At 37.5% G+C, this 26,599-nt stretch overlaps 1 protein-coding gene across 1 annotated transcript in view; it reads left to right on the top strand.

The window, feature by feature from the left end:
- Window positions 1–26,599, top strand: part of LOC146137042 (uncharacterized) — a 131,862-nt gene that overhangs the window by 51,802 nt on the left and 53,461 nt on the right. Inside the window, exons 5-13 of the mRNA XM_083395388.1 lie at window positions 17,426–18,311; window positions 19,223–20,049; window positions 20,597–20,681; window positions 21,578–21,702; window positions 22,416–22,571; window positions 23,561–23,665; window positions 25,007–25,204; window positions 25,517–25,639; window positions 26,353–26,502. Of these exons, the coding sequence (XP_083251514.1) occupies window positions 17,426–18,311; window positions 19,223–20,049; window positions 20,597–20,681; window positions 21,578–21,702; window positions 22,416–22,571; window positions 23,561–23,665; window positions 25,007–25,204; window positions 25,517–25,639; window positions 26,353–26,502 (2,655 nt within the window). The remainder of the gene's footprint in view (window positions 1–17,425; window positions 18,312–19,222; window positions 20,050–20,596; window positions 20,682–21,577; window positions 21,703–22,415; window positions 22,572–23,560; window positions 23,666–25,006; window positions 25,205–25,516; window positions 25,640–26,352; window positions 26,503–26,599) is intronic.

Genomic DNA, 26,599 nt, shown 5'->3' with positions numbered 1-26,599 from the left:
AATTTTACTGAACAAACCTTTGCCAGCTACATGACTCGAAGTTTTTCTGGATTTAAGAATGTGGTCGAACCACTGGTACATGGAGGTCGCGGTTTAAGCAAATATATTCAAAATCTTTCCCGTGTTTAAAAAGGGCTGGGATTTAATGTGTGGCGCAAGTCCTGACTGCATTCCATAATTGTGGCCGCCAAAGGTTAACGCCAAGATTTGTTATGGCTAAAATCCCACGCCGAAATAGGATGATATATACGTCAAAACGACCTTTTTTTTGGTAAATTTACTAGGCCTGCGATATTTCACGTCAAATGACGTCATTCAGCCCCAAATGACGTCACTGACGTGATTATGAGCAACCAAAGATCTCTGTCGGGAAGGTAGTAGAATGCAAGCTGGGCTTAAGATTGTAAGATTCGAACAACAAAGTCGAGACATTAGGTGGCCTCCTATTTGTCATCCGCAACTTAATATCACCGCCCTGTCTGTCTGCCGCTATTTTTAAACCAAACCAGTTGGTCGTGATCTCTGCTCCGCGTTGTGCTAGGCCTCGGGGTATTTTACCGACCCAAATAACATGGCATTTCAATGTAAAACTTGATTTTTTTGCGAACTGAATTCGATAACCATCCCCATTCTTGGTACTTTCATACATTCGCAAAATGAGCGATAAGATCTATTATATTATTCGCTCTGAGTCTGATTTTGATTTTTAATGAAATTATGTGTAGTCACAATAAAAACCTTTTTCAAATTTGCCGAAAAAAAAGCAGGATTTTGTCAATATATCCGTGATGGCAATTGTGGTACTGTTTCACTTGACGTAGTAGGAATATCAAATCCCATACAAAAGTTGGTAGCATTTTGAACGTTTCGAAAATCTATTTATTTTCAACATCTGTTTTTGTAACTGACGGCCTTAAATTGCCCTCTAAGAGTCATTTAAACTTCGTGTTTCGCCACGGAATGCACCTTCCTCCCCTCTAATGCAATCTGATCTGGTTTAGCACGTGTTTCCTGTGATCCATGGCGCAGACATCCCCGATAACATCACTTTGTTGCATTAGCACTTGCCTGAAAAAAACAGTCAGTCGTTGAGTTGAAACGTTGCAATGGGATCCAAGCTTATAACTACACCTGTGACATTTTATGTTGTAAGCTGTATGATTCGATGACGTGTCGTTTCGTTATTGGATTTAAACCAATAGATGCGCCCCAATGTTTTTTTTTCCTAATAATAAATTGTGGTAGTTTGTGTTATAGTAGTTGTGTATACTCTTGCTGCCAGGCATTGCACGATTGTATTGGTTTTTCTGACTAAGATTTTTATTATTAGTAGATGTTTTTTCGACAAATTGATATCGTCTTTGTTTTCCTTTTTTGTCTTTTTGTATAATGTCACTTTGTTAGCTGTACTAATTCTGTGATTTTCAAAGATTCGAGAGTGCAGCGGAGCTTTTTGTGGTTTTTGATAATAACCTATTCTTATAACAAGGCAAGCATGAGTCAGAAATTAATCAGATGAATAATTTTTATTTGATTCAATTTTCAGTAACGGTGTTTAGTTGATGTTTATTCTTTTTTTATTTTCACTGATTATACGCAGAGACTCTTTGTAGCATTTTCTAAAAAAAAACTCTGTCAGATGATAAGGTCAATGTGTCAGGTTGCTCCAATATAAATCATTTTTAGTGGTTTGGCAAATCAATTTTCTATATTTAACTCAAACTAGCACATCATCGAAATTCAACCTCATTTCATCTCCTAAATTCTCGCTACATTTCGCCCGATTTGCCTGTGACGTAACAGACACTCTGAGCCATTTTCGCCGCCGAAACATTTCGCCGTAAAATTGCCGTCATGAATTATTTGTGCTTGCGGCATCTTTGGCGCGTGAGGGGAGTAAATGAAGTTTTAATGAAGACTGGTTTGAGAAATGAAATATGCACAAGCGTTTCAGCGCCTTTAGTTGCAAGTTGTAACTTGCCATTTCTTTTACTTCGTAAAGTGATACTGAAAATGTGTGGAAGTAGGTAGCAGTTTAAAAGTTTCGAATATTTTTTTTCATGTTAAAAATTAATGAAGAAATATTCGAAACGTTCGAAATATTACCTACTTCTGTATGGGCTTTGATATTCTTACTACGTCTTGACTAAAACCTCCAGCTATTATGCTCCATATAAATGTTTTTTTTTGGCTGAAATTATTTGAGGTAGTTAACAGTTTGTTCTGTGTCTTACAATTTTCTAGTTTTTCGCCCTGACAGTTCATGTAACAGTTCATGTAAATAGCAGTTAGTTCAGATTGAGCTACATTTGCCATCCGAGAGAATGTAAAATCAGCAGTCACAGCCTGGAAGCGATTTAAGCCGTCCAGGTACTTAAGGATTCACGATTTGTTTTGGTAATTTAATCTAAAACAAGTTTTTTTGTTGACCAAATTACCGTCCTTACGTTTACCCCTGTTTTTCGAAGGAACTTCTCCTGCTAAAAAACACAGTTAACGCGTTAGGGGATTTGCCAGTTTTCGTTTCAATGTTTACAGAATTAACCCATCCGACCAATGATGCCCCTTGTTTGGAAAAGTCCGTATTTTTGACTCCACTTTACATTTCCTGGCTAATTATATGGGCCAAAAATTTATATTCGCGACATCGAGTACAATTTGCCGCCTTTTGTACCATCAACTATTCATCACAATCCTGTATTAAATTCGGGCAACGTTTGTAACTATTGTAGAAGCTTGGAAACGATAAGCTATGCGTAATAATTGTGTTCTATGTGTCTATTTACTACACATAGTTTGCGATTCATTTAGGACTCTTATAACTAAGCCCAAAATTATAATTTCAACCATTTTTAAAGTACATCATTCGGAGGTAACACTGGGATTAGGCCAAGAAGACACCCGCTGTGAAAAAATGAAGTGTCCGCCAAAACTGGCCAATCGTTGCTTTGTATGGCACGGTTTGAAGCATTTTAAAATGAGAAATGCCCAGAATAGAATCGCTAACAACCAAGATCCCCCTAGAAAGACAATCCTTGAAGAGAAAATGCCTCGCTGAGGTGCCTGTAGTAGCGGCTTATGTGGCTATGTTTGGGGGCTCAAGTGTCGCTCCTGGTCGCTTTGTTAATTGTGACTCATAAAATCCACCTACTCCTCACTTCACTGTCTTGCTTTGTTAAATCAATCAACTGTGATGGGTAACTTCTAATTGTCCTGTTGGGATTCTTCCTCTTTTTCGAAAACTTTGGTCTATTTTTAACGTGATTGCCATTCCCTCTATGTTTTATATGAATTCGTGTGAAATAGAAAAATCTAAAAAAACAAAACTTAAAAGATTGTATTGGCCTTAAGCAAATTTAGTTTAATTGTAAACCCTTGAATTATTATTTCTAATGTTTTCGGAGGTTTTTTTTCGCTCCTTTATTTTTATATGAATATTAACAAATGCAATATTCTTAAGCAACATTAGGAGCTATGCACTTAAATCATTATTGAATATGCTGTTGCTACCAGGCTTTGTATCAATTGAAAAATTGTTCTCCTGGAAACCCTTTTTATTATATGTACCGATTTCGATAATCTATATGCGAGTTATCTTCATCAGGGCAATGATACATTGATTCCTAATCTTAAATCTCAGTTCCTGAGCTTTCTTCAGCATTTGTGACACGCGCGTTTGTTATAGTTGTCTTAACCATGTCGATTCGATCAATTCAGTGATTGTTGTGAATGGTTAATTGTTGTCACTCGCGTGAGAATTGGGCCTTTTCCGCTTTCGCTTTTGTTTCTTCGCTTGTAATCGAACTCCTGAGCTTACAATTGTCCGGATACAACAAGAGAAAAATATTCCCACCATTGAAAAGTTAAATCCTGATCATATCGGTCAATTAATGCTCTTACGAATGATGATGTTGAATTTTAAATAACCCTTAATAAGTCCGATTTTTTGCTTCGCCGTCTTGAAGTGTTTCTCGATAACGTAAAATAATTAGACGTACAATGAGTATCAAAGCTAATATAAGTAGGTAGCATTTGACATTTCGAATAAATCTTAAAACAATGGCTGGAGATTGTAGTTAGACGTAGAATGAATATCAAAGCCCATACAGAAGTAGACAGCTGCATCATAAGTAAAATATTGACAACCAGTATAGAGAAGACATTTCTTTTTAAAACACTAGACAGGCTTATTAACGATCTTGGAATTCCTGGAGATTTGTCCCTTTTATCAGATATGGTTCGCAAAATAAGATCTTTCAATTGCAACCTACTAAGCAAAATGTTGTACTTATTTGTTCAGTCAAACCAATAACCACTGGTTAATTAGGATTTTGCGAAGACAAAGACAAAATATTTTAGTTGGCTTTTCCTACTGCTCTCAGCATTGCTTGTGACAAAAGCCTGAGTGTACATAAGGCCTGATATCAGGAACGTAGGCTGTTGCATTGAACTGAAAGAAATAAGGAACTTATCATTTGTTGTTGCCTTGTTTATCTGCGACACGAAACTAAGTTGCGTAACAATGTTCTAATTGACGCGTAAACAAAGGACCGCGCGCTGTTGACATCCAGGAATAGTCTCTCGCATTCTCTGAGTTTAAGAACTCAATATTACGAACAAACAACATAGCTGGAAATAGCCTTCAACAACAAAAACAAGATCACATCACAAGGTATGCGCTCTGGAATGCTTACAGCTGATAAGGCCGTGTTACTGGTTGTCGTGGCGCAAATACTCGATTGCGATAAATCAATGTTCTACAGATTCGTGACAAAAACATTACATTTTTTCCACTTCAGTTTAAATGTGTTTAGGATGCATTCGCTGGGAGAAATTTGGTTGTAGAAAACTTGAAGCTCGGTCTTTATTTCACACTCGTTTACCATTTAAAATGTTCCACTTAAGATGCACCTTCTGTTAATTCACTTTATTTTCGTGCTTGTTTTGTTATGTGATATTATAAATACAAAACAAACGAGTTTTGATGATTGGAGTAGTCTTCTGAAACAAGCAATGAATATAATATTTTATAACGATCATCAACCCTCAACAAGTTTATCAATATTGGTTAAATTGGAAAATGAATACACTGCATTGAAAGGCCTCAACCCTTAAGTCTATAGTTGTATTCCTCATCAAAACAAAGACTTAATCAGTTCATCTCCAGCAGTTGCTCGTTATTTATCATACGAAGTAAATTCCTGGACGCCTGCCGTCACAACAATGGAACGGTGCAGAGTTACATTGATCCCACGACCCGCCCTCATTCAAACTGTTTCCACACACATCGCAATCGGCCAAGTTGCCACCTCTGTAAAGGCCGGCTCCCTTTTTAGCCTCGTTTGCTGGCTAAATGTTGACCAAATGAGCTTTAAAACTACTGGGATGGATTATAAGATTGCCATTGAAGTTTTAAACGGATGTAACAAGACAATATACGCAAGAACGGTGCTGTTCTTTTTTGTTTCATTTTCTGGCCTAAGTTTGACTAAATAAGCGAGAGCCAGGTGAAAAAGTTTGAGAACTAATAATCTAGATAAATGCTTTTTTTATTTGAACATTATTCCTGTTAAGACTTTGCTATACAGACAAAGCTTTAACGTTTTGTGAAAAATGCTGCCACAAACAAACAGTCCTAAGAAAACGTTTGTATCAAGAAACAACTCGCAAAATATTTTGGTCGCACGGCTTTTGGACTGATACTTCTGTCACGGAAAAAAGCAGCAAAAATGGCGGGATGGGCTGTAACATACAGATAGCGGGATGGGTTGTAACACACAGTCGGAATTATCATCACAACTGTAAACAGAACTAAGAAGAAAAATACGTCTAAAAAGTCGTCTGGAACCACATTAAAATTGGCCAATTTAGTGTGTAACTTATCTATTTCGTGTGTGGTTTTTGGAATCCACAAATTCTGTTGTCTCTCTCAACAATTGCGCCAATATTAATATCGAACCCTTGGTGAAAATTACAGGCTGCCGTATATTTCTACTTGAACTTGCCCCAGAATGCGTTCATTGCTGTGATTAGGTCGATTGTTGGTCTTTGTATTGTCGTATCGCCACTTCTTTCTCGCAGCATTCCTGGCCTTTCTTTCCTTGTGTACAAAGCATAGTGTTTGGCTTGTTGGGCTTGCTGCCTCTGTGAAACGCTGCTCGTGATTATGTCAGTGTAGTGAGGCGGTTGTGTGGGAACAGCAAATGTTTTTGTGAATTTTTTGGTTAAGTTTGTTACTTGGATTGGTGTTCGCAATAAGTGAACGTTAAATTATTTTTCGGTTGCGCTGTAAATTATGAATATCTTGTCTTTTAAAAGTTTTCTTTTTAGTTGAATATCGAGGATGGTCACTGTGTTTTAGCGAGAAGGTTTTTACTTATCTGAAAAGTTTAATAAAACCAGGGCGTACATTTCAGTGTCAGCAAAGTTTCAGCTTAACAACCCCTTTTGCTTCGTACGTTTAAAAGCTTAACTTCGATTTAGAATACTTGGTATTTTTTGATTACTCGAGATTGCTTGTAAGAAGTTTAAACTTTGTACTTCGCATTAAAGCTAAATGTTCCTCATTTTTACCTAAAAACTATCTTTAATTTGCAAGTCGTCAGAACAAACGTCAATCTCGATTACTCTTTGTGCTAAACCACATTGTGGTATCCGGTTCTTGAATAAATCCTGAAAAGTGCGAAACCTAGATTGCCGATCGGTCGGAAACCATAGCGGCCAATTATCGCCGCATTATCGGATTTGTTCGAAATCAACAACGCGATTAACAATGGTAGCATTGTGACGGTGGTTTACTTGAAGCCACGCCTCTCGCGCGTTGTAGAGCACTACCAACCGCATTGTAAGAGCACCACCAACCAATCCAGGAAATCGATATTGGTTCGCCAAACGCTTTGTTTTGTGCTTATTTTAACTGGTTAAGCCATTGGACTGAAAATCCCCTGAAGAAGTTAAGATTCTCAACTGATAACAAATGCTCGTTAGCATTGACTCTCTTATTGATCAATTCATATTTTTTTGGAAACCATCTAGTGACAGCTTATACACCATTGTGTATGAATGTTTCAGTAATAACAGAAAGTCGATTAAACGTCTTTTAAATCAACAATCTACGCAAAACGAGAAAACCGAATCGCGAATCAGGCTGCCTAATAATCCCAACCTTTTGTTGACACATTTTCGGCGAAGCAAAATGCTGTGTTATTTGTAAGTTTTTTGCACCAATTTTTCTGACCAATTCTTCGGTCGACGTGGTCGCCAAGTCACCATCATTCTGTCGTTCTGTTGCTATTTATTCTTGAGTGAGGTGGTGTAAAATATGCCCGGGTCATAAAATCGTCTCCAGTCAAATTCCTTCCATTCCGAATCGATTTTTTCTCTCGGCACCAGATTGCGACGAAAAAATAAACACCCCTTCCCCTCGGACGAGTGGCACGCGCGAAACGTCACTCGTTGTGACGTGATAGTTACTGCCGCGAGACTCTGATTGTTTATGCAACGCGTTGGAGTTTGATGTTGTTACAAACACTACTTACTACGGACAGTGCAATTGTTGCAGACTTACTGCGACGTAAAACTGTGGCAGTTTTAGTTGTAACCGGCAGTCCAGTATTTTGATGTGTGCTTTATTGTGAGACAATGTATATAAAAATGCTTGGTAAACTGTGATGGGGGTATTTTAATATTTTATGCATTTGTCTTGTAATTGCCGCACCGGGTAAATATTGTTCTATTTGCGGACTATATTAATATTTTCACACCGAAAATAGGACAAATATGAGTCACACCGACATATAGCTAGGCTGTTCTAGCAGTTTAGTATTGGGAAGTGCAAATTGTTTTGAGATTCTTGTTTTAATGTAATTTTTGTGGTTGTTTATATGTTGTAACCGTTTCCGGTTGACTCATACGCTTTACAGTTGGACAACATCACATTGTATACTGCGCTTGGTAATCAGTAATCACTATTTGCATATAGACTATTATCGTATACAGAATTCAAGTGGAAACTAGTTTATTTTTTTCGAATTTTCACATCTTATCATAGCTAGAAGAGAAATATCTTGCTGATGAGGCTGCCTCGTTTATTTCAAGTATAGTTGGGAATTACAAGCTGTGACGTCCAATGCTGGATATCAAGGATAGTTAAACTCATTTAAAAATATAGTTATTTTTCAATGATGTAAAATGACTTAAAAGGCACAAAATCGTTTATTGTTTGTCAATCAGCGTGTCGGCAAAAATGCATTTAGTAATTTATGTTAATCAATTTTTGCTACCTGTTAGACTTAAGAGATACGAATGTAGCATTCAAAATATCACAAGACTAAATGTCTCTTTCCAATTGAAATGCGTTGTAATGCATTGTTATTGAAATTGAAAACGTCAAGCAGACGGCTTGAGGTAATAAAAACGTTATGTTGAAATTGCGGAAGGAACTTATGCTTATCTCGCGCCTACTAAGTGTTCCACTGCGCTATCGGCTTGTTATCCCAGCAGTCGACAACCCAGACTCCAGCCCTGTTGTAGTCTTGACATTGACGTGAGCTGTTAGTTCAGTGTTTCTCAATCAAAGGGTCGCGACCCAAAATTTTGTCCTCGTTCAATTTGGTTGCGTCACCGGCTGCAGTAGTTTTTACATATGTTAGATTTGTTGAGATTTGGTTTTCACCAAGATTTCTTTAAGATTGAGAATTCTGTGGAAAAACACGAATACATATCCAATGCTAATGAATACCTACTTATTTATGCCACTATCTTATGTTTTGTTCATTTATATAAAAAGTTCAGTGAATAGAATTGGGTGGACAAAGCTTTAGTATTTGGGTCACCGCGAAAAAAAGATTAAAAAACACTGAGCTAGATCGTCAGTTCGCCAAACAGCTTTATTGCCGTTTTATGCGCTTCTACGCTATGGGATGTTGTTTAAGGGCCAACCATGGTTATTAGCTGAATGGCAAGCGTTGCGTCGCTGATAATAATAATCTGAGATTTATTGCGACTGTGATGTTAATATTCCTTAAATGAGAGTTAGCTACCAAAGCATCTTTCCGCTATTATTGTTGGCTTTCGCTTGATAAGAAATTCAGATTTTCCGTTAAGTCTTGCAATTTTATCACTTCACAATTGCCATTTGCTTGTTCCACAATTGTGACGTCATTTGCTGTAAACCGAACGAGAAAACACATTAATTTATTTTGTCTGAATGCCGTATAAAGCAAAAATACCCCAGTTGCGCCACAAAAGTACCCCTACCCAAACCATTGTTTTTCACGCTGTTTGACAATGGGCAGACGCGTTAGGGGTAAATGTGGGTGAGTCAGATTAAGAAGAACTAGCGGGAATCCCCGTTTAACCCAGAAGCCAGCGCAGGTTCAACCGAGCGTGAAATCGTGTGTGTCTACTGTCTGCGAGAAAGAAAAGTTTGCTTTCCATAGAGGCGTCGCGTCTTTTGATCAAAGCACCGATCCTTGCTTCCCATTTTGCTGTTAGCTTGCTGCGTTTGCCTAGCGATGAAAGAATCGCGGCTTTTTTGGTGTTTTTGGTCGATATTTCAGCATTTATCACCTGCCTATTGGAGCGCTCGCCTGTGGGTTTCGCTTTTCGACCTTTTGAACCCGATTTGGGCGTGGATGGCTCACTAGAAGAGACAAGGTGCACGATAGGATAGTTTAGAGTTGCTTTCTACTGCTGTTTTAACATCTTTTGTGACGAACCGTGGTCACATCAAAGTCCGTTAAATTCTTTTTTACGTGCTTTTAAAGAAGGCCTAAACATAGAACTGTGACAGAAAACCTTGGAGTTTCCAAAACAGCTCATTTCTAGCTGGTTGTCGTTTCCAACCTTTCCTACCTTGTCAAGTAGCAAACTTGTGTGAAATATAAAAATACAGAAAGTTATCAAAATTATCCTGTAGCACAAATGCTTTTATGGTAAATAATATGTACTTTCGCTGTCTCGCTACATTCATGTTACAAAAACAATATGAAAAATTTCCTCTAGCATAGACGAGTATAAACGAACCCCCCACCCCCTCACACACAATCCACCCCCAAACTCCGATGCACCCTTGGCGCGATTTATCAAAACGTGTTTCGCTCCACCCGGCCGTCGAGAGAAATGCTGGCTTTCTGCTCAGGGGCCGAAAGGTCAGGTCTGCCTTTTATCGTACCATTGGTTTGCCGCCAGACGGTCATCGGATACCTTTGCTGGCTCAAAGCGCTGTTTTCTTTGCCTTTTGTCCCCTTTGAATTTGCATTGTCGAGCCTTGTGCGGCTGTAAAATGTTTTGCGCAGCTATTTTGATTATGAGACTTTTGAGATAAAAGAATGGAATTTCAAATTCCGATCTTGTTTTTCGAAATTCTTAAAGCTAATATTGAATGAGAGTTGGAGTATTGTAGTTGTAAGATAGGAAGTGTTGCTATTTTAAGACTGGGAGCACTCCAATAAATAAAGTGAACGCAATGTACATGTCTTGATACGTAAACGCTTGAGCGAAAGTTTTACATTTCTAACTGCTTAGTTGTGACAAAAAATTTTAAAATTTGACAACAAGTATCAAGAAAAGCAAAACAGATCGAGTCCTGGCCAAAAATGCCAGCTGTTTGCGTATAACATTACGATTTTAAAGAAAATGTAATATTAATACGGCAAAAAAGTGTATATAAAGTTGTCAGAAACAAGTGTATAGGGCATCTCAAGTCCTGTTAGAAGAGAGTGTTGTGTTCATTTTACAACCAATCTTTCTTTTTGGGCTTTAATGGATTCCAGCTGAACCTCAGTTGAAAAACAACCCCAGCAAAGTCAGGAGCGCAATTTACTTCGCTCGCTGCCAAATATAGTTCAGGGTTTGTTTCAAAGGCACAGGGCATGTCGCAACTTTACAATTAGCTGCCAATAGTTGGCCTATTGTTTGGCAATGTGGTCTGGGTGGTTTTGCTTTCGTAATTAAGATTGATATGAGGGTTTTCTGTTGTTAGTGGAGAATCTAGATCCCTGTGTTTTGTTTTACTTTGTTAACTTATCTTGCCTGTTGTTTAATTGAAGATGCGCAACGTTGTATTACAGAGGTTGTGCTTTTAAAATTCTCAGGTAATCAAAAAAGTAGATTTTTAACTTTCTAGATTAGAAGCACTTTACGTGTTTTGTGGCTGTTTAAGTGTCTATGTGTTATTCTAGGTGAACTAGCGTCAATAAGATATGTTTTAATGCAGTGTTGGTAATTTAGCTTGTACAACTTTTATCAGTTTAGTTTAAACAAGACCAACAATTGTATTTTCGTTGAAGCGGCATCCAGGTAATTTTATGGTTTAAAAAGGTAATAACTACCAAATTATGAATATACATAGAAAAACTGTCATTCACTACGTAATTGGGAATACGCTAAAAAGGTGTAAGGAATAGAATGAATGCCAAAGTCAATGCAGAAGTAGGTAGCACTTTGTGATAAATCTTAGATAATGGCTGGAGGTTGTAGTTAGACGTATAACAAATATTTAAACCCATATATGCGATGAAATGCTACCTACTTCATCATGAGCGCCGTTATTTATTCGTCCAAACTAATCGCCTAATCAACTGTGGAAAAAATTCCAAACGCAAGCCGGTGAGATCTCCACCAGCAGTAAACACACAAGCGCAACATTGTAAGCTTCCTAATTGCTTTACCTACCCCAGATGTCAACCGCTCCGTCATTGCTCGGTCAACATAAGCACGTAATCGTCAAGCGACGGTCGGTAGCGTTTCGATGACGTGATTAGTTGTTTCTGCCGCCGACAGTCTCTGATATTTGAACAAGCGGCGGCTCTGGCGTCCTCACATTTCTGTCTACCGCAAAAAACGCGAACTGGCTGTTTACTAACGTTGGAGTGGGATTTACTGTTGTCCCCACCCCTGTGGATATGAGGCTGTGGTGCACCAGTTTTGGATGGTTGGATTTTAAACAAGGCACAAGTTTTTTTGGGTTGAAGTAAGATGAGAAACGGTAGAAAAATAATAAACTGTTTACTAACGTTGGAGTGGGATTTACTGTTTGTATGAGGCAGTGATGCTCAGTTTTCTTGGCCGTTTTAAACAAGACAGAATAGTTTTTAAGTTGAAATGAGCTGAAAACACGCAGAAAACTAATTTAACTGTTATCTGACGTTGGATTGAACTTTACGGTTGGTACCTATATACTGTGATGTTACTACTAGTGAATGGTTTGTTCAGAACGGGGGAGCACCTTGGTCGAAATAAATGACTCAATACCGAATAAAAAATTGGTCTCTACTAATTTGTCTAGTTGTATCGTATCTAAGAAATATATAGTCCGAGGTGGTTATACCTGGTTTTAGGAAAATAGAAAGAAATATGCCGCCGAATGAAAGTTGTACAGATACTTGGAATTTAGAACTCAAAAAAATGTGTGGATCTTAAGTTACTTTTATGCAACTCTTTATTAAGTTCTAAATGTAGTGAGAAGCAACAAAATTAAGGATTCACCCAGTTATTTGATAAAGGAGATTTAGGTGTTGATTTTTAATGTAATGACGGTTTAGTAATACCCAAGTGTTTTGTTACGCATAAATGTCTTATAATATGACGTGACCATTTCAGTGCGTATAATTGAGTACAAAGTCGTTAGACGGGTGCGTTATTACGACGGATAAGCTTTGTTTTCAATTGTACAACTCTGTCAAACCCTTCAACTGCATATAGTTTTATTCATAGCTGAGGACGTACACCTTTCTAGTTATGTCAAGGCAGAATAGGAGTCAATCAAATCATCTCGTGATAATTACTAGAATTGCGTTCTTTCTTTTATAAGTAAAGTTTGCAAATATTTAAAAAAAAAGCTGCTTCAGGAAGGCTTGCTAGATCACGGTAGTTATTAAACACAAACGTGTGTGCATCTTTCATTTATGTTCTAGTTGTGTCATTTATATTTTTTATAGTTTTTATTACTCATTCCATCAGCAAATTTCCAGTCTCCCGCAATGTGGGCCTGAAAACAGCCCGAGGGCATCTTTTTATTGCAAATTGACATTCAGATATATTCGATAGGCAGAGTTGTGCGATCGCCTAATTGCGCCATCGTCGTTAAATGTTTAATGCCGTCTATAGACCAGGCCACTGCGCTGTAGCTTTATGCGAAGCCTTTACCGAGAAAATAAACGAACGCTTAGAGTTTCAGATAAATATTATTAAGAACTGGCTTGGCTCTATTACCAGGAAGTGTTGTCAGATTAGTTTCAGTTCTCTGTTATGACAAAACGATCTAATGGCGACCGATTATTATGAAACGGGCCAAGAAAACACCTTGCTGGGATCACTTCATAACTTCTGCTGTGCTGAAACACAGCAAAATAGAGTTAGCTGACTTAGCACACTTTCTGCAAGAATCGAGATGCATTTTATCCTACTATTGATTTTGTTTATTTGTTATGTTTTTTGCGATCTATATTTTATAATTGTTGGTTGTCTAAAGGTTTATCAGCTACAAATATCTACCAAAGCAGTTGTGCTTGATTATTGTATTGTAACCCTACAATGTTGTAATACGAGCGCGTATATAAAATAGATTTGTTGTTGTTATTCTTTCCTGGGGATTTGTGTCAGCGCTTTCATACTTCAAATCATACGGGCATTTTCTCCTTACATTAATTACCCCACAAGGTTTGATCTCAACTAGATCACCTTGTAAACAAACAACAGACGAAACCTGCCAAGACGTTCATCTGTAGTTGAAAGATCCTGATGCAAAGCTAAGTCAAGCTCGAGTGATTTCGTACAGCCTACGTGAGCACCTGGCGTTTCATCACCGATCGCCTATGAACCCTTGTATGGGCGCCTGTAATAAGACACCAGGGACGACGGGCGCTTTGGGCACGACAGAAGTACATTGATTGTCTCGCTTTCTTGTTGTTTCTTTACTTTGCCCCGCGAGAGTCGTACAGGCCAGCTTGTTTCAGGTTCTCGTTTCAAACGCTCGCAATACATCTGTTGAACTGGCACGCTTATTGGGCTGTGGCTTGTAAACTGTTGGATATGTGTGAAAAAGCTTAGTTCAGACATTCTAGACGATAAATATATCAGTGTAGCAAGTACAGGTGGATTTTAGATATGTGGGAAAAAGCGAAGGCCAGACAAGTATAGCATAGTACAGGTGTTTTTAAATTAGTTTAGCTGAGGTAGTTTTAAGTAAGTTCCCCTTTAGTGTCAACCAATAAAGCAGTTCGATTTGTTTGTTAAACTTCTTATGGTGGCGTTTAGTCAGAATCTCCTTTAACAAGAATACCGAACAATTTCGTTGGGCGTTTTGATGGTGGCTGGATTGCGCGAATATGTATCAGCATCACTTAGTTGAGTTTAGACAGTATTAGATATGAAGGGTGGTTCCAAGTTCCGTATAAGTCGAGTACGACTAAGTGAGCAATGACACTTTTCATTTTGTTTGTATTACCTTCGTATAGTGGCGTGAAGTCGAATCATCAAGCTTCATATCGTGCTTATTTAAAATATCGTGCGAAGCGATCTATGCGTTCTGAGATTCGTCATTTTGCCCAAGTGCGTTGGTTCGTGGTTTGATCCAAATCTTGCCAGACCTGTTGTTTCGGATTAAAGCCACACTAAGAGCATTTGCAGCCGATATATAAACGACATTACGTGTACAATCCACAACTTAAAGCCAAATCTGAATCAAATTAAGAGTTTGCGATATTTTGATTTATTAGATCTTGATTTAAAGTTGTTTCAAATGCTTTTCTAAAAACATAAATATGGTTTCTGAGACCTAAAATGTTGATTGTAAAATACAGTTCAGAATGAAATGCAATAAGTAGTATCTGAATAAGAGCTCGTCATTTGAACGATATTAATGTTCTCTTTCTGTCGTTAAAGCTAATATGTAATTTTGCCGAATCATTTTGATTAAATTTATTTGTCAAATTCAAAATCTGAAAAATTAGGACATTAAATGTTTTTTACCGTGTCAAGTTTTCGCAGGACCATGCCTTATCATGTAAATGTCGGCTTATTCGAACGAAACAAGCATGGTTGTGCGAAAGCTTGTCAACATTAAAATACGATTTGTCGTCCAACACTTTCAATTAGTTTCCTCAATAAAAGACTGTAACTTTCAGATTGTGCACTCGAAATGTTTGTCCGTTGACTCACAAACCGTAAAAATAAGCTGTCCGGATGTTTCAAGCACCTTGGGTAGCCTTAACCGCAAACCTGTTGTTAGGTACTTCCCTCGCAGCATGGGCAGCTTTAATTGGGCCAATGCGGCGTTTTTATTATCCGGCCCAGGGGGGAGGAGGGGGGTATATGCTTGTCTTTCGTCGTCTTTTCTGGGGCTTTTTTTGAGTCGCGTTTTACTGCCAGCTTTTGTGGCGCAGCCCTCCGGCGCGTCAGCCAGCCAATCAGGAAACCGTATTACACTTGATTGACGCTACCGAAATTTTCGCCCGACTGCTGGTTTGGTTCCTGGTATAGAACTTGGCCTTCGGTTAAATCAGCGTTGTTTGAACATCTTAGACCTTCATTCAACAATTTCTTATTCCCTCCTATACGAAGCTAAAACACTTGAATGTAAGGAATCTCCCGCAGACAATAAAATGTAAAAGAAAGATTCTTGCTTTTCGAATCTAATGTTTAGGGTTTATAAAAACAGGTATAAAACACATTCCTTAAAATTTTACAGAAATAGATATGATTTTATGTTTTATACCTGCTTTTATAAACAGTCTAAACACACTTTTTATATTATTCACGGCATCAATTTGTTAAATGGAAGGAATTCCAATAGAACAAATTTAATCTTTATTAATGTTGTCTATTAGTTACCCCTATGACGCTTGAAACGTAAAGATACGCTCGATTAAATTATCAGAGATGATATTAGAACATGTAGTAGACCTATTGTTAAGCAAAGCGAAATCAGTCCGACAAGAATAAAGTTCATTGAAACAACTCTGTGTTTCTTTGTATATAACCCATTTAAAATAAGTGTACACTTAAAGGGGTTGCGACTGTTCGAATTCTTATAAGTTTTAGAAATTTGTCTGGTCTCCCCTTATTCGTAACATTATCCGTCCGTATGTCACTGCTATTAGATTGTTGATCAGGTCTCATTGCTACTAATCCTTGTTTAACGCGCTTTGTGACATAAATCGTTGTTGCTCCTCTCTTATAAAGCTTAAGGCGGGATTACGTCCCATTTACCTAAAGTGGCCAGGCTGCTGCTGCATTTTGTCGTCAAATCCTGGAAGTCCTGAAGCCATAATTCGTTAGTTATCGATTTTTAAACTGGTGAAAACATCTTTCAGTTAATCTCAACTCTAGTATGTAGGTTAGTTATGTATTGCAAAAGGTTTTATTTTCCAATAAGCATCAATAGTTCAAGTAACCGTTTTGCAAAGTACAATATTCTTTTCAAAGGCATATAAAAATTGGGCAGTGATTGTGATGCGTGTTGATTATTCCAAGCAATTACAATTCCATGATAAACCGATAAAACATGTTTTTTTGAACGCTATATATCAATTGCAGTAATATCAGCTCTAATGCATGAGCAAAATGAGAAACACTTAGTTTTCCGAGTTAGAAGCGTAGCCGTGTTTCTTTAAGCTTATCGCGTCGCGATTTGTGCAGCATTTGATTTTATCGCTTCCTTATTGGCCCAATGGTGCAGTTTGCATCCTAATGTTACTTCCACGATGTTTGTCTGCAAGTTTGTAAGTGTTGTGCACATGGCTTTGAAGTAGGGTTTTGTGCTTGTCTGCTGCTATTGCGGGAATCGCAAATGTCAAGCGATAGATTGTTGTGAAGATTTGAAAACCGGACGCTTATAACGCTGCATGTTAAGCAACACATGCTGTTCTGTATAATTTGCACATTTATAAACATGCGTAATCTATTCCAGGATTGCAATAAATATATTTTAGGTATTTGTGCTATTAGAAATCTAAGCCGTGCTTTATTTATTTTTTGTTTGTCTGAAACAAAAACAAGTGGATTATTTTCATTTTCAAGATGCATCGTCCTGTAAGTTGATATTTCATCACAAAGGTTACTTAAATATTACCAACTTTTAACCCACTGAAACTGTGTAGCTTAGTTGAAAGAATAACGTCCTGGTATAGTCACGGTCATAACTATTTTTAGACTGTCGGTCGAATTAAAAAGGAAAAATGTCCGTTTGATTATTATTATTGTTATTGCTTTTAACTTCTTACGGTTAAATTTTAAAAAAGGTTAACTTTTAGCGGTAAAAGTAATGAATCTAATAAAACACAGTTTAAACACAAGAAATTCCAGGAATTTTGCTAGCCAGGAACCCTTAAAACAGAATCATCATTTTTTAAGCATATAAACTTAACAACAACAACAACAACAACAACATCTCAAATTCTAACCCTTCCTTACTTCTTTACAGAGCACGTGACAAGGGTTTACCTACCGAACGGCCTCGCTCGTGGCATGCATCCAAGCACCCTGATCTTGACACGGAGGGAGGAGCTTCTTACTCCCGCGAGATCACCATGAGATCACCCACTGGAATGTACAACAACCCGCAGCCACGTGGCTACAACAATCAGGCTCAAGGTCGCCGAAGGTCGCGCGGCTGGTGTGAGACCGGCGAGCTCAAGTCGGTCTACAACGGATCCAAGGACTCTTTGATATCCGGAGGCTCGCACTTCTCCTCGTCGCGTAGCAACCGCCTGAGCGCATCCAGTTCGCGCAGCTCCGGAACAAACATGAGCAGCTCTCGTGGTAGCCTTGACAACCTGGACAGCAACTCCAACTACGTTGCTAGGGAGAGTTACCCGCAGGTGATTATCAGCAGCAGCCGCAGTTGCTATAAGCAACCGTCGCCATCGCAACCGCATCCGGGCATTGTGAGCAAACAGAAGAACCGCTTCGAGAAGCTCACCACCACCACATCTTCCCTCCAGCACGATCAGCAGTACAGCAGATCACGGGAAGACTTAGAGAAGATAAGCCGTGTCCGGAGGACTCCATCAGACGACGCGGACCGCTTCTCTGGAAGAGAGAATAGCCGGAGTCCCTCCTCCTACCAAGGAACACGCCGCTCCTCTTTTTCTCCTCCTCCTTACGGCTCTGAAAAGTCCTCCTCAGTTGCAAGCCGCTCCTGGAGAGGAGGAACTGCTCCGGAGGACTCCACCACAAAGTTCAAGTTCTCGGATGCTAGGATCGTGAAGACGAGCGAGAGCACAGTCCCCGAACCTCCGCAGCGCGACAGTTCAAGCATCGAAGCGATGAAACATTATCACGTTCGATCGCACAGCGCCCATTCACCGGTGAGTGAAGTAGTTTGTAAAAATATAAATTAATATTTGTTTAATCAAAAAAGTAATTGTAAAAATATCACATATCTTTGGTTAGTTAGGTACGCTATGCACGAATGTGTAAAGTAGCTAAATAATGAATTGCAAAGCCAAAAAAGTCGAGTAGATCGACAGCATCTTGATTAAGACGTTTCGATACGAACTTGTATCATCTTCAGTTAATGTGACTCAGAAGTAAATCAAAGTTTCACTTATAAAAGGTTGGCTACACTATGCACGAATATGTAGTGCAGCTTGATAATGAATAAGAAAGCCAAAAAGGTCGAGTAGATCGAGATCATCTTAATAAACTTGTATCGTCATCAGTTAATGTGGATTTAAATTAAACCTTATTTCCTGTTTACGAAAAAAAATGTTGTTCAAGGATATGTTATTCTTTGTTTAATCAAATTTTAAAAGCAACAATGTTCGATATTATCGAAGTCTGTTTTTTCAAACATTTTTTGGCCATTACTTTTTTTTAGTGTAAAATAAGGTGAAGATATAAAAGAGTCTTTTTTTAGCGTCTTTGTTTTATTGCAATTGCCAAAAAAAACGTTTATCATGTTTCCCAATGCTTGTTTTTTGCAATTTTGAAAAGGCAAGGCATGAATATTTCAAATAATGTTGTTGGAAGTAATTCAATAGAATTTTATACTTAATGTCAATTTCAAAAATCTCATTATAGTTTTTGTTCATTTGTTGAACGATTTTCACCTTCCTTTTTTTTGAACAAAATTTTCTCATATTTAAAAACAAAATTTAATTTGTTTTATGGATCTTGTTTTGTCAGAACGTAACTGACGTTTGCCTCAGTTTTAAAATTTCCCTCTTAACACCCAATCTTCATCCTAACAACCCAACAACATCGTCTCTTCTCGCAGAATGACCAGCATCGCTACTCCACCTCTCCCGACCACCATAGTCATCCATCTCCCCCAGGAGCTACATCCGGAGCACATCATCCGCAGGAGAGGCAGGCTCCCCTGGGAGCAGATCGGCTTAAATCCTCCGAGAAGATCAACGATCCTCATCAGAGAAGGCAGGAGAGGGTATTCGGTGTCATGGCAACCGGAAAATCGAAAGAAATAAGGAGCCTTGCTGTTTCTCCGAAGACAATCGACCACGAGTCCTCCGAGAAGACACCTCATCATTCTTCCCAAGCCACTCCTCCGCGCTATGAGCTCCTCAAGGACTCCTACTCCCATTACGAGCCCGTGTCCGGATCCGATTACGTTTCCAGGAAGATTTCGGAGCACCAGAAGACCTCTTCCTACTCTGACCCTATCACAAGCTCCTCCGACCACTCCAGAGGAGGATCTGCAGAGTCCGGGGAGTCCGGAGACCTCTCGGATGCAAGCAGAGGACGGGGGAGGTACGGGGTCCTCTGGAAGACCCCTCAAGTTCACAGGAGAACAAAGTCCTCCGAGTTCCTGAGCGTGACGACGGGGGAAGAAAGCGCTCCAAAACTCTCAGTCTTCAAGACGAAGGAGCCGACAAAAATGAGCAAATCTCCGCACAGTGTGCGTCCATTATCCGGTGAATACAACTCCGATGGCAACCAGAGGTCGATTATGAACTCTTTGAGACAATCTCAACCTCCTGGAGCCAACTACGAAATGCTGTGGCCTTCTGGAATGAAATCTCCGAGTAAAGACGCAAAGAACTTGACTTCACCAGCTGAAAGCAACAAGAATACAACCTCAATCAGGTTTGCTTCATGTTGTACTCGTTATAGTACATTATTTTGTATTTGTGTGGCACACTACATTCATATAAGGTTTCCATTGATTTTGGGATGCATTTTTTTACTGAATTTCTGATAAATACTCTTTATAGTACACTTTTTTAGCATAATGGTTGGAGGTTTTAGTCAGACGTTGCAGGAATATGGAATCTAATAGTTAATACTTTGAACGTTTTCGAATAACATATTAAAAATTAATAAAGGGTTGTTGGAAACGTCCAAATGCTACCTACTTCTAGATGGGTTTTGGTACTCCTGCTATGTCTAACTAAAACGACCGACAAACCAACTTAAAAAACAACTTGCTGAAATTGGAACTGATTATAGGGTCGTTCGAAATGTTACACATTGAAGTGTTGATTGCTTTTCTAATATTTGGTGGGAACTTTCTTGCCCAATGCACTCCGCTCTATTGATATATAGTGACGGAATATTTGGGTATTTCGCGTCTAACTTGACGCATTCTGAGATCAGATCCAACTTATTTTTTATATTTGTTTTTCTTGTTTAGTGGCTGGAGCCAAGAAGACGATTTGGATCAAGCCAGTGACGAGGTAATAATTTACCGCGACACTTTACAGAACATGTCGAGAAAGGTAAACTTTACATGGGTATTTATATGGGTATCAAAAAGTCGTTAATAAACCCTACCTTTTTCCAAATTTATTTAAATTCCTTTACTTGAGTTATCCAACTTGAATTATGTGTTTAGAAAATGCCAATGCTAAACTATTTGTTGTTGAGTTGAAAATGCAGTTTATACTGTTTTCTTTTCGAATTGTAATGAAAAACGGAAAAGTATTGTGTTTGAAATTATTTTCATAAAAGTGTGAGACAACCCTGTGTTTGGGAGTTTAACTTGTTTTAAGTACTTACACACATAAAACTCGCCTTAAATGCGAGGATTAAATCAAATTAAAACAAATGCCGTATTACGTTCCACCTGAATGAAGTTAGTCAATCAAACTGCATCGTGTTATTTGCCTTTCCCATCGAAATTGTCGCGCTGAGATTGACATCGCCTCTTCAAAATATAGTTTGCTTTGTTCAACACTCGAGTCTTGCAAACATATAATGCTGGCGTTTCGTAATGTGTAGCGAGCTGCACAATGGTCAACGGTCTCAATATTTCCGAGTTATAAATAAAGTTGTTATACTTCAACCCCCGTGTTTTTTAGTTGTTTTGTTGTTTTTAAATATACCTTTTGCAAAATTTGTACCTTGTAAATAGTTAATTTACTTTGAAATTATGCATGTGTCTTCACTGCGTAATAAATTACATTCATTTTGTAAAACTGTAAATATCTACACATTAGAGACAACTAATTTAATAAAGAAGTAATAAAAACGTTCAAAATGCTGCCTACCTCTATGTGAGCTTGATATTTTACTGCTTCTAGAGACGAACTAAATGTTTTTACGTATGTTTCTCGAAAAGGTATATTCTTTCTATATTCTGTAGCACTTCAATCCTAATAATTGCATGTTTCAGGTTCTACGCGAGACTTCATTTAAAGGCGACAATTTCCAATATCAACGAAGTCTGCAGAACAGAAAACACCCTATGAAGAACTTAGACCCCTGTAAAGCACAGCCAGTGTTAATCCCACATGCCAGGTACTTACGTTAATTAACATGCATAACGTGATCGAGTCTTAACATGCGAAGTACTTAAGTTAACTACACATGCGCAACGTGTTAGATTCGTTCAACGGGCTGTGATCAAGTCCTAACATACTAAGAACTTAAGTTATTAGGGTTCTTTCCGTATAGTTGTTATGTATTAACTGATTTATACAAAAAAATGTGTGATTAAACTCGTACTGGCCGGGAATCGAACCCGGTTCTGAGATTTTGAGATATCTCAGCAATAATTTAGGGGTATTCAGTTCACGTCTATTGTCTACCTTGTATAAATTAATACAAAGCATATATTGTGTCCTCCCTTATTGAACCACGATTTATTTTAAAGGTCACACAGACTTTATTAGGCCAAATTAAGAAAAACCCTTTTTGCAGACCTCATATTAGCTATGATATAACATTTAAAACATGTATACAATGTAATAAATGGTCGAACAAGTGATATTGAGTTAGAAAAAGTAAAACAGACGGCCTAAAAGATCGTTTGCTAGGTGATAATCATAATTCCGATATTATTTTGTTGAGATAGTAACTACGTAATATTGTTTGTTAAAACAGCAATACGGTGCTTATAATACAATAAAAATGTAATGCGCCAGGCCTAATGCTTTCTACAGTTAACTCCTAATTTATTCACACACGAACATTTGAAGCAAAATTAAATTGTGACCTTTAACCTCCCGCAGATCTCGTTCCTATGGCAACGAAATGGACGATTTGAGCGAGAAACCGGAAACCGTGGTAACCGGTCGCAGCTTTAACTACGGCCCCGAGGCGACACCTAGTAACAGCGGCAAACAACGACCGAAGTCGGCAGGTGTCGCTAGACAGCGATCCAACAGGTGCGAGCTACTAAAACTTGTTTAACTACCTAAATAATAAGACTTTAGACAATTTTATGTTGTTTAAGTTTAGTTAATTGATGACAGATACTGGCTAGATAAAATAATTTGTATTTTAGCGCTACCACACTAGCATTAAAAATTAATAGAATAATTACTTAATAAGCTACTTAGGTATTGATACTGCTGCTATTAGGCTGAACTACCTTGTCTAATCTGTTAAATGCGGCTGCATTCATAAAAGCAAATCGGTTTTTATCTAATCGGTTTATAATAATTGCTAAGTATGTTGTTGTAGATTTCTTTCTGATCGTTTGTTCAGTTTTTCTCGCTTATTTGATTTTTTATGGGAACTACTAGCCGCTAGCGTATAGAATAAGCAGAAAATGTATTTTTACAACAAACTTCTTGTTGTATTACGACGTACTAAGACTAATTTGCATGTGTTCCTTTTTTCAGTTTGCATGTAGGTTGCTCTAATTTTATGGACTGACTCTCTAAATTTTATGTTTCTAATAATAAAACAATTGTGTTTGTTTTGATTTTAAAATTTGATTGTTTATGTGAATTTGCGTACTTTTTGGAAAAATTACGACACAACATTTTCTGATCCTTACGATTTTGAAGTCTTTCGACTCGTGTTTGGAGTATTATAATTTCATTAAAATTAACACCATTTTTCTGATTTGAATGTTTTTAAGAAAATCCTGAAAAACAATTATTAGTTCTTAAAATTTGTTGATTAAGTATTTATTTCGAATTTGTTAGCGTTGTCCGTGATTATTGTTTTCTTTATTTATAATAACATCCCAAGTCATTTTATTTAACTTTTTTAACATTTTAACGTTAATAACCCCACACAATAAAACGCATGCACACTGTAAAAAACACTAAAATCCGACAAAACCTCTCATTTTGACATTTTATTTTCGATGTGTTCTTGTGTTCTTTAATTTCGGGAACCCTTTGCATGGTTTTGTTTCCCCCAGGCATGCCCCAATTCATCGAACCCCTGTTGCACCCACTAGCACCCACGGGAAATCCCCGTGTTACCCCAGAAAGTCGGAGTCCCTCCCAAGGAACATGATTCCAAGGTATATTCGCTCGCTTTGCTTAAGTAAATGGCTGAAAGCGGTGAAATGGGCAAACGATGTGGTTCTTAACATGTTTGTAATTGAAACCTTCATATCTTTTCTCAATTTTATATATCTTCAAATTGTTAAAATTTTTGTTTAACTATTTTCGAAGCCAAATTTGATATTTATTTATTCATTATTACTAGTTGCGGGAAATAACTTTATATTTTTTTGAAAACACTTAAAAAGTTAAAGAACAAAAATATAAATGCAGGGTTTCTGCTACATCGTTTTTTAGAAGTATTTCTTTCATTACAGCTTTTACTGCATAAATTTAGACGCAGTATTTTAGTTGTTGTTAATTTTTCCACACTTTCAGCCACTGGGGGCGCATTCGGTCAAGTGCATGACGTCATTTTCCCGTGTTTCCGAATTTTTCGGTATCTTGGTGTTTTTATTTAATTCTCCGTTTGTTTAATTCTTTTATTTTTTGCTATGGGAATGCTGTTGATAGAAACACCTGTTTTTATTTCGTTTAAATCTGTCTTCGTTTGCCGTTTTTCCTTTTTGTGTTTAAAAGCAAATATTTCTTCTTGAAACAATAGCAAAAAAAGCTAAAAATTGTATTTTTTTTTCATTTTTACATAATTGTCAAGTTAATTAAATTTTTTAGTTTATGCTATGGAATGCCACTTTAAAAACACTTGTTTTTTGTTTGTTAATTCTCTCTTCGTTTGCTATTTCTCTTCATGTTTTATATTGCAGGACATTTTTTTAACGCATTCAACTAAACGACAAAATAAAATAAAAATGAATAATAATTTTATTTTAATTAAGTTTTCTTTAAACTATCGAGTTTCCAATCCGTCGTTCATTGATTTGGGAATTTTTTATTTTTGTTGGTATTTTTTTTTAAATTATCTAGTTTCGATGGATTTTTGTATCTTCCAAAACTAAAAAGATGTCAATATTATTATAAATTTATAAACTAATGTATTTGAAAAATATTGAGTTTTATTATACCACTAAAATTTGATTCCGTTCGTCTTCTGCTTTGCCGAATTTCTTCATTTTTGTTTGTAAGTTTTTTTTTCAAAATTATTAAGTTTCGGTTGTTTTGTTGCTAAAATTTAATTGATATATTTTTTTAATATACAAATCATATTGATCCTGTAAAGTTTTTCCTGAAACCTAAGTGAAAATCCTCTCAAAACTGACAAAACAGAGAAAAATAGATAAAAAACAGCTCCATTCATAATTTTAATTCCAGAGGGGTTTTGACCTATATTACTATACCTGGCAGCAACAGTTTATATAAAACAAAAAAAGTGTAAATATTACTTTTTACTAAATGACCAGTTTCGGATCGGACGATTCCGACGTGACGTCACCGACCCAGAGGAGCCCGTTCTCTCCAAAGATGACGTCAGTGCCCAGGAACAGGCGGATCTCGATCGACGTGAAGCCGGAATGCGAAAGCCCCAAGGCGGGGTCGGGAATTGACCCCAGGGTAATCCAGATGATCTCACAGAAAAGCGGAAAAAATTCGGTCGAAAAGTAAGTTTTGTGAAAATTGACCCAACTTTTGTTTTAATTTTTTTGACCAACTTTTTTTTTAATTTTTTTGACCAACTTTTTTTTAATTTTTTTGACCAACTTTTTTTTTAATTTTTTTAACCAATTTTTTTTAATTTTTTTGACCAACTTTTTTTTTCAAAATTTTTTAACCAACTTTTTTTCCAACGGAATATATTTGGTATTCGATTTTTTGTAAAATCTTACCCTAAATCAATTTATCTTTCATCTTTATTAAACATTGCTTGATGTGAACAACACATCAAACAACGTGAAACCTAATTTTCTTTCAAGTTCCCCGCTCAACCAAACGCACACGTCGTCATCAATGAGCATTTATACGTCACACAGCGACGAGACTGACAAGCGACGTAGATCTGGGAGTGGAACGCAGGAAGACAGGATGGCAAAAACCGGGTAAGCACCCCGACACATACCGAAACGCCTGTTGCGAAAACAACCTTCAAATGTTTTAAGTCTAGAGTTATACATCAAATAAATGTTAATTGTCATTTGAGTTTTTATATGGTTAGATAATTACCACAACAGTAGCAATGTCTGATCGAGGCAGATCCCCGAAACCAAGTGGTAGTGTCGGCACTCGTCTGATATTAGGGTGGTACTGGTGCCGATCCGATGCCAAATTAATACAGCAATTTCAGCTCTGATTTGGGACCTTTTAATTCCAAAGCAATTTTGGCCTAATAACCTTAAAAAACACCATTGAGAGTTTCAATTCCAACTATTTTGCTTGGTTGAGCATAGTAATGACGTCATTTGATATCGGATGGGATCGCGATACTTTCGTCCAAAATATCGGGTATCGTTTTCAACAACACCTAATATCGGACATCATGCTTAACAGTATACTGTCCAGATTCCACAAGAAACATATTTTATCTTTTGTTTTTAAAAATAATGATTTATAACCACATTTGTAATTACTTTTCTAAACATTTAAAATGCTGTAGTTTCAAATAGTTTGTCCTTAATGATGATCTTAATTGTTATAACATTAGAGTTTTAAAATGGTTATATGATTACCACAACTCTAAGAGTATACTCTCCAGATTCCACCTAATATTGTTTTAAAGCTTCCCAACACTTTACATCACATTTCTCTCTACCAGGTCATCTGGGGACATCCCCTCTGACACAAAATCACCCCCTCCCCACCCCGCCAGCACCCCCACTGCGGGGAAGCCCCAACATACCCACGTGTCTAGCGTAAGGAGGCTTCCAAACTTCCAAGAGACCAGAGCAAAGTTTCTGCAGCAGCAGTAAGTTTAAGCTAAAACGACTTTAAAGACTTTTCTGTTTGTGTAAGTGCCGGAGTTTATAGCAGAGGCTTTCAAAGTTTTTTTTGCGACACACAAA

This window comes from Ascidiella aspersa, chromosome 8 (genome assembly GCF_963924565.1).
Source record: "Ascidiella aspersa chromosome 8, kaAscAspe10.2, whole genome shotgun sequence".
NCBI lineage: Eukaryota > Metazoa > Chordata > Ascidiacea > Phlebobranchia > Ascidiidae > Ascidiella > Ascidiella aspersa.
The sequence above is the reverse complement of the archived record's forward strand: the minus strand, read 5'-3'. Positions and strand labels throughout refer to the sequence as shown.